Below are 13640 nucleotides of genomic sequence, written 5' to 3' on the forward strand. Positions count from 1 at the left end.
TCCCAACTGATACGCAGTTTCTTCCCCCTTTATCGATGAGCTCAAAAGAAAAGAAAAAAAATCAAAACCACCACCAAACAAACCACTAGACACAGAAGCAGCCATCACACACACCCCTCTGTCAAGCACACAGAAGAAACAGGCTACCAACAGATCCTAAAAGTGTTAGGGCAACCTGACTTGCCCCTCAAGCATACGTGGATGATTCTGCAGTCCTCACAGAAAGATGCAAAACATAACTAAGTATTTTAGAATCACAAACTTCCAAAATCTAAGTAGTCTTGCATCAACAGCCCTTGGCTTTCTTCGTTTTACTCTGTCTCCTACTTGCTGCTATTCTATGTCTCTAAGATTAAGCTATGCTCCTGGGAATGGACATCTTTCTATTTAAAGTGTTTACTAGAGTCTCATAAAGGAAACTAGGGATCCTCCAGCACAAAATGAAAGTTTTCCTTCACACTGCCAGCCCTGAGATGCAGGATAGCGAAATCTTCTGTGATAAGGTAAAAATCAAATGTTAGGACAGTTCCAAGTCTTTAGATGCCTTTCATGATCCATTTTTAACCACTTTCTTAAAGTAAGGTGTTGTTACCCCATAGCCAATGCATATAGATCAGGTCTCTTCTCTTTCTCTTCCTGACATATCTTATGTACTCTTCTTTCCAAGGCTTGGCCCAGGTTCAGCACTTTTGGATACCATGGAAGGATTTTGGTCAGCACAATCAGGATGTTTCTGATATGTGTATATTCACCTGTCTCAAGGCAGTGCACAGAAGCCTAGAAAACAAATTAAACCTAATGAAGTTGGCTCTTCTAATTAAAGTTTCTGAAAACCTTAGCTCTTCTGCATCTTTATTTACCTTAGTTAATTTATAGTGCCATTTGTGTACCACATGTCTAAAATTCTCATAATCCAACTGATCAGCTTTATTTCCACCATCAAATCCAGTTGCTCGTAATATAGTTAGGAAGCCTGGATAGTTGCCACATTCCTACATGCACACAGAAGAAATAGGAAAAAACATTTTTTTGGGAAGCATAAACCCAGTAATTCTGCAAAAGTTAACACAACATCTGAGGAACTTTTTCATTGATTCTGCTGAAGACTAAGACATGGTTGCACTTGACAAAATTTACACAAATACTTTTACAGAAAAGCTTATTTATGTTGATATCTTATTTGTGGGTGAGAGAAAAGACTTGCAATTTAACTATCTTTTGCAGGGAAATGAGTTTCCAAATGCTCCCTAAATGATCTTCAAGACAAGCTAAGCAAAAATCAGAAATAAGGTTTTTTTCAGCCACTGTATTTTTTAACACTATACAAAATTACTTCTATTAAAACTACATGAATCCCAGAAACTGAAATCAAACATTACCCCATCAAAAAAATTTAATCAGAGTGGTTTTAAATCTAACTAATGATTTCACTGAATCCATTTTTATTGGGCTGAACTACACAAGTGGCCATTACATGAGCAAACACTTTATAACTTCACATACCTTTTCATATATGACTCTGTCACTGTGCCATCTAGTCACAGTTTCCAGCATACAGCATAAAAACCTGCCATATCTGCTAGCTTCATTTTCAGTGCAACTTGCAACTGTATATATAATATCAGAGAAAACCTGTGAATAGCAGCAATCAAAAGTTACAATGATTTTATGGAATTACAAAGGGAACAAGAACCAACAAGATTTTCAAATTTCTCTCAACTGAACCATTGTTCAGCTGCTTTCTAAATATAAAGGAGATATCAAATATTCTCAGTTTGTTTTCAACACTTTATTATCCAACTACTTGCTGGTCCTTCACACTTTACCCAGAAAATAAGTGCTGCATACACCTGTGGCTGCCTCACAGCTTTACAAATTTCAAGTGTGTCTCCAGTGGCACATAACTTCTGTTTTCAAATTATTCATTTATTTGAGCAGATGGAAGTCAACACCTAACCAAGCTGATGCAAAGGGATTTTTTTTCCTGGCCTGACCAGGTTCTTCAGAGAGGGCTTATGCAGTTGCCTGCTTCTGCCACCTAAAACATGGACTGAATATTTGAAGTAAGAATGCTCTTTGGACCCATAAAATCAAAGCAAATACCTACTTGAAATGTCTCATCTCAAAGGAAAGCAGACAATCTTAACTGAATGTTCATTTGAAAACAATCTTCACCATCATTTTTTATAATACAGGCCCCCCCACATCCTTTTAATGAAAGCTCATAGTCAAATCTGTTCTAACTGTACAGATGATGCACTTAATTTCACTTATTATAGCATTAAGTGGTAGAATGGTTCTGATATCCCGAAACAGTAGTCAGCTGGTACTGTCAGATCTGAATGCATCCTGCAAGAGGATGGATGCTCTCCAGAGGAGGAAAAAATGGCTGTAAGAACAACCTGAACAATTGACTCCATCAACTGCACTGTTTGACCCAGAAAGTCAGGCTGCTACTGCTATCAAAAGTATTCCCATGTCTCACAGTGATACAAAAAACCCTCTGCTATCTGTAGTATCACTTATTAGGGTGAGAAGGGCCCTAAGGATGCTGCTTGGGGGAGATAAGTAACAGAAAGTTGACACTGTAGCAGCAGTGGGTAGGTAGGGGGTACACAGCTAAAATGGGGAGGATGGAGAGGGGGGTGTCAGATGAAGCTGTGGATATGCAGACCACTGGAAGGCTGTAAAACCTGAATCCAACTCTTATGACTGCTAATGACCTTGCTCTCAAACTCCAGTCTTATTAGGATAAATAAGCAGAATTTCTTGAAAATAATCACCTGAATCTCTAATACACCTTGGTCTGTAGAATCTGAAGTGCAAAAGGGAACTTTTGATTGTTACAGAACCTAGAGTTAAATCACATTGTAGGTAATGGCTTTGTTGGGAGGCAAAGGGGTATTAGTTTTGCATGCTTATAATATTAACCAAGTACATACACACACAGAGTTCTAGCTACTTACTCTGTCATAGCAGAGGAGTGTGGAGAAGTTGGGTGTTTTTTGCTGATGCACCAGCTCTACAAAGTGAGCACAATAAACTGCATCGATCGCCGAAAAAATGCATCGAGGAAATATACATAACTGCAAAAATTTTGTGATAGTCTCATTTTTGGTAGACTCTTCAAAAACAAAGAAGTGGAAAGAGAAAAGGAAGAAAGTTAATGAGTTAAAGACTCAGCTACACTCTTCCCAAGAAATATCAAAAATCCATATTCTTGAGATTGCACAGCAGGCTGCTTGCATTGCAGACGTATCTTTGGCACTGCTCAGAAAAAGTCAAAATAAGCTTAACAGCTTGAGGATGAAGGGGAGGGCAGGAAGGTGGGTGTAGCAAATTTCTTTATTTCTTACTGGAAAAATTCTACTATACAATAGGGGGGTGGGAAGGAAACAAGCTCAGAAAAAACTTTGGTAAACTTCTTCAACTGCTCAAATTCTGCATGTCAGCAAAAGGAACACCACCTGCTATTTCTCTAGAATACTTGTTTTCTGGTATTTTAGCACTGGGATTCTTGCACAGGCTACAAGGCATAAGTCATAAGACCCAGGATTTACTTGCTTCAGTTCTGTGATACTCAAGAGATTAAAGCTTGGACTTCAAGAAAGGACTGTTAGCTTTTACTTAACTAAAAATTTTATGGTGATTGTATTTAATTTTATTATCTTCCCCTCAAAGGTTATAACCAGCCTCTGAGACGTAAAAGAAAAACCAAACCAGAACAGGAGAATAACAGCTCACAGGAAAATCGAATGTTTAACTTTTACTATAAAAGTGTAAAAGGCAAGAAAGCAGCCAGAGAAAATAGGTTTCCAACTGTTAAAACTACCAGTCTAACTATTCTGCCAAAAATTAACCTACTTTTAATGATATAACCACTCTATCAAAAGTGTCTTAGAAAAAAAAGAATAAAGTAAATATTATTAATTATTTTAAAATTACAATAACCTCCACTACACTACAGGGGATGTGCTGTTCAATTTCCTCACATATCACAATTACAGGTAACTTCTTTCAGTGGGGAAACTGCTGAAAAAGTTTGTCTCTAGATGCAATGCTGGGAAACTCCTTGCACCTGAAGCCTGAGCACTCCAGAGCCAACCATGAGCTGTTCCCTGTACTGCATAAATCCTGTATTATTGACCACATGTTTAAATACACCTTGTATCTACCCAATCAATTTTCTACATGCTTTTGGGTGCTTTATGCAGAAAAATTCATCAGCCAAGCTTCGGTCAAGGTAGTAATTTTTACACCAGTAATTTCATGCAGCTGATTAGCTGTCTGTACCAGTAGGTTCAATATTTAGAGGGAATAACCTTCTCAATTTAATTGTCAATGTTTCTTCATTAATCAGGTGGGTGGATCTTACACGAGTCGGCCAATAAAAGGCTTTTCCACTGGATTATGCTAGGCTCCTTGGGACTGATGAACAACTATTTCCAGTTACAAACTGAAAGTTCTTCCAGAGAAGTAAACTGACCAGAGAAAAACATTTGAGATTAACCATACTAGCAGAGTTCACAGTCAATATCAAACATTAGAGGCTATGAGGGAGAAAAAAGTTTGTTCTGCCTCCCACTTATCTACCACATAAAACATCTGCATGCTGTTTCTTTGTGTGGTGCTGTTAGGCTGGAACAATTCTTGCCACTGGCACAGGGTTTGTGCTGCCACTCAAATACCAGCTCCTCATCACAGGACTCAAAGTTACTTCAAAAACCACTCACTCAGAGCTTATATGCCTATTTCTTGCAATGTAGCAATTATCCCCATTTAGAAGCCTTCTAACTGAAGGGAAGGCCACCTTGCAATTAAAACTTTCCACTTCATTAGTCAGACTTGTTTATTTGCTAAATTAGTGCAATTTTTAAAAAGTCTTGACATTGCAAGAAATGAAAACATCTCCCTGAAAAATCAACTATTCAGCATTGGCAGAAAAGGCACACTACATTCTAATTAAGAGTTTACCTTTCTAACAGACCTCAATGTATAAAGACATCAACTTTTAAAATCAACATTAAGAGTACTGGTGCAAGCTGCTTTCTGAGTTCTGGGGACACTGATGACTACAAAAGCATCCAGAATGTTTTGCCTACACACACTTACTTGCCAGAAGCCAGTTATCTTTCTCTAGTTTCAGTCTCTGCAGAACCCTCTGCACATGCTCCAACTGCTTCTTCTCCTCTTCAAGGAGCTTGTCCTGAAGAGCTGTGCAACGTTCTTTTTCTTTTTTCTTTTTATTTGGAGGCTATAAAATATCAATGCAATTCAGTATTATGCTAACACTTGCTATAAATAGAGCAAATTACACTCCTCATAATGCTAGGGAACACTTGAAGAGGCTTCTATTTTGCTTAATAATGTTCTGCTTTATGAAATCAACAAATTGTATGAACACTGTCTGGCTAAAGGGAAGGCAAAAAGCAAACAGCTTTTTGAAATACAGATTTTAACACACAGACACACACAGACCTTTCAAGGTTAGAAAGTTGAAAGTGTACCACAAAATTACACAAACTTACCATTTCCTGATTGTCATCTATGGCTTTCATCTGGACTTTAAGTTTATTGACTTCTCTGTCATAGCTACTATGTGGGACAGCAAGGTCATACATTGTCAAAGACCAGAATGTAGCATAAAACTGAGGACTGATGTCATCCCAAACCTTGGGGAGGTGCAGGGAAATCACAGCATCATGAACAGGAGCCATCACAAGCTCACATGATGTAATGTATTTGTGAACTTTGTGCTGCTGTTTATTTCCTTTCTCAGCTTTTTTTAGTTCATCATACTTTGACTGTGGATTTAAAAAAATGAAAAAGGCTGTAATCTTTATACAAAATTTAATTTAAATTTTACAATATAATTTAACTCTTTCAGAAGCCTTTCTATACAAGATTTACACACATTAAATGCTATTTATGTACATAAAACAGTGAAGACCACCATAAAGAACATCCACAAATATACATCCATGTTAGACAGATTTATCATCTTTCTTGACTAATGCTGCTACCTGTTGTTACAGTAATACATACTACACCAAATGTATTCCTGACATTTTATTTATTTACACCAAATTTATTCCTAACATTCCTGAGACATGATACATTTTGGCTGCTGCAACATTTTCCTCCACAGCAAAAATTCCCCTAAAACATCTGCAGAACTTCAACATCTAGGGGAACAGAGAGGGAGAAAGGCCCTACTGATCACCCAAATCATCAGAAGACTTCATTAGCTAAACTTTCTTTCACTGGAATGAAAGCTCTGTCACATGGGCCATGTTTTCTACAAAGCTTCTTTCTACCACTACTCTTAATGGCTTCTAAAAGTTTTATTTAACAAACTGAAACTTTAACAGAAACCTAACAGATACATTGGTAACTTGTATACAGCAGCACTGACAGCAGGCAAGCAGAAGAGTTCTACTTACTGAAATATGGTGTGCATACATGGGTCTGGAGAGGAAAAATGCAGCATCATGAGGTGTGTGAAACTCATTGCAGAGAACATCGATAGAAGGCACTCGCTTAATATAATCCTCTGTGCTTAGATTGGATGCTAAAAATCCACCAAACTGTACCAGGGTGTCATGGCACTGCATGTGAAAGATACAATAAATTAGGAAACACTATTATTTTGTTCAAAAGTGAAGTTAGGAAGAACTTGAAAGCTTGCTTTTTTTTTTTCCTTTCTTCTAAAAAAAATTAACACATAGTATGTCAAGAATTTTCTGACATGGGAAAAGATGCTAAGAAAAAAAATCAAGTGCCCTATGAAAGCCAGGAGAACTGTGAGAGCACACTGTTCTACCAGAACAAAATGTTCTGCCTAAGGCAGAACATTACAGATGACTCAAGAAGTTAACCTTTTATGACAAAGGATGTTTTAATCTTTCCCTCAGAAGCCCCTTGTCTGCACATCTATTTAATGCTCCCATATGTTTTCATAATAAGATCACTGCAACTAATTTTGAAAATTCTTCAACTTGTGGCTCTTACAAATGCTGGTATTTTCACTTACCTGATCATACAGTTTTCCCACCAGCTTCAGATGTTTTTCCCCTCCCTCTTGAAAGATCACACCATTTCTCTGTTGAGCCATAAGCAGGCACAGTGGAAGAGCAAGATCGTGGTCCAATAATGCATCTTTCAATCTTTGAGAAGATTTTTTTGTATTCCTGATTTGGCCAAAGTATCCACCCTGCACAGTACAGAAGAAGTTGCCCAAGTTTGGAAATTGTAAATCACAAATGGAAACCACATGTGTTTCTGGTTGCAGAAACACTGAAAATTCACATCTATACCATTTCCTGTGCATTCCCAGTACTGCCATATCTGTCTGTAAGAATCAGAAACAAACTAGCCTTGTATTAATTAGCCTTTCACCCTGTAAGCAAAGAGTGACATTTCAGCTCTGGCATCACAACCCTGCATTTTAGACACAGGTCTGCTGTGAATGCTCAGTCTCATCTCAACACAGGAATGTCAGATTTTAGTTCTGATTATTGCCATGCAGCTCCCTAGACAGCTGAGTTTAGGTCAGGCTCAACTAGATCTTTGAGGCCAAGGCATGAACAGTTTTAGCTGTTAAAATGGTTTAAGATCCTACTACCCTCAACAGAGAGCTGCTACCCCCAAGGCAAGGCTAAAACACTTCAGAACCACCATTAATAAGCAATAGCAATTATTAATTAAATTGAACAGAAACTCACCTCAGCTTTTAGTTGTTCTCCACCAGTCATGGCTTCCAATTGTTCCATTGTCATTTCTTCTGTAATTTCTATCCCTGCCATTTTCTGTACTACCTCTTTTAAAATAAGCAAATCAAAGCTGCACAAAAAACAGAGAAGTGGAGTAAAAACAAGGAAACTTGTGTATAAGAAAGAGAAGCTATGACATCCAACACACAGTGCAAAGAAATATTATGATCACAAAACAACATTTTGTTCTTTTTTCTAAGAACTTAGTATGCTGACTGCACAAGGATATCTTTATTTTAAGTAAATTTAGTCTTCAGAAGCAATGTGGACATTCAACAGCTGGGTTTCAGAACCCCTTCAGAATAATTTGATTGTTTTTAAAAATAATTAGTGTGGTCCTATTAAGTATCAACAAAATAATAAAAAAGTTTATTGCTCCCTTTTTGTGTTTTACATGCTTCATGTAGCTATACAGTTATTCCATGAGCATGGAACATTTTAAATTTCACTTAAAAACTCCAGAATACTACAGAGTCTTAGAAATTTCCTGGCAAAATTAGGTTGGAGAGTTTATTAGGAACATGAAACATTTTTACTTAAAACACAGAATATACAATAGATCCCATCCAGGCTTTACTTCCTGCTCTCAGATCCACAAGGACAATGACACTTCCTCAACAGTAGTAAATTCTATCATAATCATTCAGATCAGCAATATTTTCCAGTAACTTCTCCAATCTGCATGACCTACCTATAAAGAAGTGTTGACTCATGGCCTCCAAAAAAATTTTCTATTTTATAATAATTTGTGTCATTTATGTTTTGTTTGCTGTTGCAACTGTAAGTATTCTGAGTAGGAAATATGCAATCCTACCAATATATTCCAATTCAAACACCTGAATACTCCAATCCTATGGAACTGGTCAGAGTGGCAAATGCATTTTATTTCTGTGATCCCAAAAGCTAAACTAAATATTAAAAATATTTTGCCTTCAAACTACTTCAAGTGTTAATACTTAGTTCCAGGGAAAGATAAGAAACAGTACTTACCCTTCCTCTGTAGCTCAATGTGATTCTATCATCATCAGAATAACAAAACAAATTTGGGACAGGGGAGCACAAGAGACTGAATGTCTACATTGCAGGGAAGGGAAAAAACACTCTTTCTCAACATAAATACCCTAAAAATAACATGCTGTGTCTCCATTGGTAAGCTGCCTTTCAGTAAGCTTACAGGGATTCATAGCAGAAAAAAGCTGATACTCATCTATGTGATAAAATTAACACATTACAATTAAATAAATAAATGTAACAATAATACTGAGTGATGATGATGAAAGGACAAAAGGAAGACTGTGTTTAAAATTGTTTTAAATGTAGTTAATGCTGATGGATCAAAAAGCAATTCAATTCAACTGCAATTAAATAAATTGGACAATTAAAATGCTAAAAGCTATCCCTGCAAAGAAGGCATTATGAGAAAAAGAAAACCCAACCTGTAAAAGCCTTTTAGATCAAGATACTTAAATAAGGTACAGTAATTTCTATGACAATACAACAGACCAGCAGTAATTTTCCCCTGTCTGGTTATGTGTTAACAAAACTGTTTTAAAACAATTTACAGATGAAAAAAATAAATATTTCAAAAATAATATGTCACAGCCATACAACTAGAGGATAAATAATGTAAAAAAGAGGATACTTCTGCTATATAAATTTCTTCCAATAATTGGTTTTATGAATGGAGTTTCAACACTACTACAGTAACTACACTGAGCACCCTTGCATGAGCAAACACACAAATAAATAATACATTCTAAAATTGAATTTATAAAGATCAGTTGTGCAAGACTTGCCTTTTCCCAGCCTTCAGTTGGTTGGCTACATATTGAAGTAGACCAGCAAGTTCAATTGGGTATTTTCGGAAAACTGCACCACAAAAACTGGCCAGACCTACAGCAAGGAGAAACAGCTCTGACTGCACCTCATGAGGTACTGATCATTAAATCAGCATTAACAAAGTACATGTGGAATAGATCCCAGTGAAATATCTACCACCATTATCAACAGCATGATAACTCATCAGGAAACTCAAGTATTTTAAACATCACTGTGATAAATAAAACAAAAATACTAACTCTGCAGCCAGCTTGAAATTGTGGTGTCATCATGCTTCATTCTCTCCTTCTCAGGGTTTGCCAGAGCTTCAATGATACAATCTTCAGTGGAGTTAAGGAGAATCTTTTTCCTCAATTTGTGAAAACAAAAGTCACATTGACCAGTTTTTTCCAGCTCCACAGAGTTTGTAATATATGAATATGAATGCAAGTATAGCAAGCATGATACAGTGAATCCACTGGCATAGTTAGGACACACACACACACACAAAAGTAACTTAAAAAGCAGTATTTACCTCACTACTTTACAGCATCACTGTGCCTTCCACAAAACAACCCTTAAAAATAAGGTACAATATCTATAGTGTGAAAGAGCAAACAGAGAGGGTTCTATAACCCATGAAAAGTGCAAAGGTAGTTGCAAACTTCACTTAAAATTCTAGTAAAAAAATCAGGAAGAATAGAAAACTAACTTACTCCCAGACAACAGATTTTACCTGGCCACAACTGCAACATAATCAGTAATTAGAGATATTGATTTACATAAATAAAAGGATACATGCCAAGACATCATAGTTCAGGGAAGTGAGGTATTTCAGTGAATCAACCACTGGAGTTATTAAGTTATCATATTTTTGTATCTGTGATAGAATCTGAAAGTTACAAAAGATGGTCAGCTGGACAAGAACAGTATTCCTTATCTCTTACCTAATAAACCAAAACCATTTAACAATTTGTCTTCAAAAACTACACAAAATATCCTTTGAGTTTTTCAGAAGGTACAAAACCACTTTCAAAATAATAGGTAATTTTCTCGTAATTTTCTCTACCTTTAGAGGAATCAGTGACACATCTCTAGCATGTAAAAGAATCCTGTATAATTTTCATTTCAAATAAAATCACAGTAATTTTTCACTTTTTTTTCCTCAAGATGTCTTAAGCCTTTTCTGTTGCTACTTAAAGACTATTTAAAAAAATTAACCTACATCATGAAATAAGTAAAATGCACTAATAAACTAATAAAACGTGTGTACTGCAGTATTAATTAGTTCATGTAAAATCTAAAAACCTGTAGATCAACGATCTTAAGTCTCATTTGTGAATAAGGTGGAGGTCCTTCAACATGGTTCTACACCTCTCAAGAATTTTGTAGCTTCTGTAGTTTAATCTTAAAAATCTCCTTTAATATACTTTGTAAGTGTATTTCAGAATTCAAAGCTTTACATTTCCTTCTAAATGAACCTGATATATCTTCATCACACACAACTGCCTGGAGAAACCTAACTCAAATCTGCATTCTGCATAACCTGATCAGCACATCCCTGTACCTGGGAGTAGGTAAGCACTCAAATTAAACACTTCAATAATTAAGTGGATGTAATCTTCTGTGCAGTTGTGGTTATTCAAGACCTATCATCATATTTAGTATCTTAGACTTGTGCACTACTAGTAAATTACTGTATTTTAAAATTTACATTAAAGAAATTACTTTAGAATTGCCTTCTCATTAAGACAGCATGTCCCTTGCTAAACTTTAATACCTACTGTTAGGATGAAATAATATTGAAATACATGTAACTACATACATAATCAAACAAAATTGTAGGATTGCTGTGGCTGAGCTTCCCAATTTGTCTTCCAGAGGGCTTCACATTTTCCTTAGTTAGACGCCTGTAGAAGAGAACATTATTATTACAAGACACAAGCAAACAGAACAGTATAACAACAGGTCAGTTCTGGTGAATAAATTCCTACATTTGTTGAGAACTTAAAATTCTCTGTAGTAAATAAGTTTCTAAGAAATCTAAGCATAGCAACATTACACCCTTGGGAACCTGAACTTTACATTCCTATAATGCAGATAGGTCAAACAAACCAACTGTCCCTGAATTACTACAGACTACAGTCTAGTTTCAAATTTGCATTCCTCAGTTGTTAGTGGGACCTACACCACATACAAAAAGAGCATGTCAGGTTGTTAAGCTCTCCTGAAAATCTATTTCAGCCACAGAGCAGTCATTGTGCATTTGCTGCATTCCATTTATTGAAAAAAAGACATTAATGCCATTGTGTTACACCTCCACAGCAATCCTCACTGAAAAGATTCATATGAAACCTGAAGTCTATACACAAAAGTGAAATGTATAAACAGCAATCTCAGCACCTATGGCCCATATGCACAACTGAAATCCACTGTACAAGAAAAGCTTTACCATCCATGCTACCTATGCAGCAAATCAGAAGAGAATCAAAACCATTGTTTCTAGCTTTCATGGCTTCAAGTACAAAGTTTTTTACCCAGTAACAATTATTCTGGCATGCCTGGGCAGTTAGGTTCTAGTTACCCGTGTTATACAACCACAGTATTTGCTGTTCAAAATAACAAATGGAAAGCCCTCATCTCTGACAACATGTTACAGATGTTAATGTGAGGTAAATCTGAAACTGCTCTCACCACTTGAAGATGAGAATGAATCATTCCATTCAATTCAACTTAATGCTCTGCTTTCAAAACTGTGACAAGATTTTTGAGACTCTTCAGATTGAAGAATCTCCACACTTAGAGAAAATACATCATGCTCTCATGTTTCCATAAGCAATGCCATTTATAAAACATCATCACACCCATGGAAAAGGTTTTAAATAATTTAAAAGGACGTTTTTCACACATGAAATACCCTTGTTGGTGACAAATTTGCCTGTATCCTCACCTATTTGAAAATTTTTAACCACAGAACATTAAATACTTCATGACTAAGGATTAGCAGTGACATTACTGAGTCATCAGAAAATGAATGGTTTTGTTAAGTGGTTTTTTTCTTCAGCTGATGAATGCAACACACTGTGTCATAGTTGATAATCATGGAATCAGACAACTTACTTCATGATATATTTGGCTCTGTCTATGGTTTGAGCTTTAACTTTCACTAGGAGTGGGTGACTGTTGTATGTTTCATTCTTCCACTGCCCATATAGTCGGTACCTTGAAAGAAGGAAAACTATTTTTAGTACTGACAGTTCAAGAAGCCTTCATCTAATGAAGAGAAACAAATGATGCTGCTCACCTGTACTGGTATGGAAAAGTTTTGAACATCCCCCATAGCTCTTCAGACATGCATGCATTGCAGTCCATCAGAGAAAGAGATGGAAGCAAGACTTGGTCAGTAATACTCAACAAACAGCTAAACAGGAGCTCCTGAGATAAAAGACAAAAAACTCAAGGTAACCACCAGGGAAGGACATCAGAAGCAATGCTGTGCACACTCCAGAGATACACATGAATTGCACATCCTAGTAGACTGGCAATATACAAGTCTGTCACAAGGTTAAGACTTCCTAAATAGAAATAAAACAAATCTAAAAATGACTTAAAATTAGAATGAAAGCTGCAAATACTTCGTACTGAACGCTTGCTTGGAAATTTAAAAAATAAACCAAAACCCACTAACTAGTTTTTGTAAATCAGATCTCAACAGGACACTTCAGTTTCATTGTGATCAATTTAATACATTAGTAAATTAAGAAATCAATAAATTAACCAATAAAGGAAAAAAAGCCATTGTACTATTAAACACCTCTTCTAATTTCTCCTTTTCCCCTGTAATTAAACTCTAAGATATAAGCTGCTACCATGAAAACTGTATTTGTAGAATGAATAGCTGGAGGTACTGCAGCAGGTTCTGAGCAAGTAAGAAGTAAAATGCATTAGACTAAAAGAACAGTATTATTGTTGCAGAAAGGAATGAAAAAACCTCAGGCCTTAGGCTCAAATTTGGAAAAAACCCAAAAAAGGCCCCCAACAAAACAAACA

General features: G+C 36.2%; 1 protein-coding gene across 2 annotated transcripts in view; it reads right to left on the reverse strand.

The window, feature by feature from the left end:
* The window catches only part of THOC2 (THO complex subunit 2), a 49183-nt gene that overhangs the window by 13162 nt on the left and 22381 nt on the right, over window positions 1-13640 (reverse strand). For both annotated transcript variants that reach the window (XM_071758256.1, XM_071758255.1), the window contains exons 14-28: window positions 12895-13025; window positions 12711-12812; window positions 11416-11500; window positions 10389-10482; window positions 9851-9931; window positions 9569-9665; window positions 7725-7842; window positions 7034-7213; window positions 6444-6608; window positions 5529-5804; window positions 5113-5254; window positions 2967-3124; window positions 1504-1632; window positions 861-992; window positions 593-777 (exon numbers count right to left, since the gene is read on the reverse strand). In XM_071758256.1, coding sequence (XP_071614357.1) covers window positions 593-777; window positions 861-992; window positions 1504-1632; window positions 2967-3124; window positions 5113-5254; window positions 5529-5804; window positions 6444-6608; window positions 7034-7213; window positions 7725-7842; window positions 9569-9665; window positions 9851-9931; window positions 10389-10482; window positions 11416-11500; window positions 12711-12812; window positions 12895-13025 — 2075 coding nt within the window. The remainder of the gene's footprint in view (window positions 1-592; window positions 778-860; window positions 993-1503; window positions 1633-2966; window positions 3125-5112; window positions 5255-5528; window positions 5805-6443; window positions 6609-7033; window positions 7214-7724; window positions 7843-9568; window positions 9666-9850; window positions 9932-10388; window positions 10483-11415; window positions 11501-12710; window positions 12813-12894; window positions 13026-13640) is intronic.

This window comes from Heliangelus exortis, chromosome 14, assembly GCF_036169615.1.
Source record: "Heliangelus exortis chromosome 14, bHelExo1.hap1, whole genome shotgun sequence".
NCBI classification, from domain to species: domain Eukaryota; kingdom Metazoa; phylum Chordata; class Aves; order Apodiformes; family Trochilidae; genus Heliangelus; species Heliangelus exortis.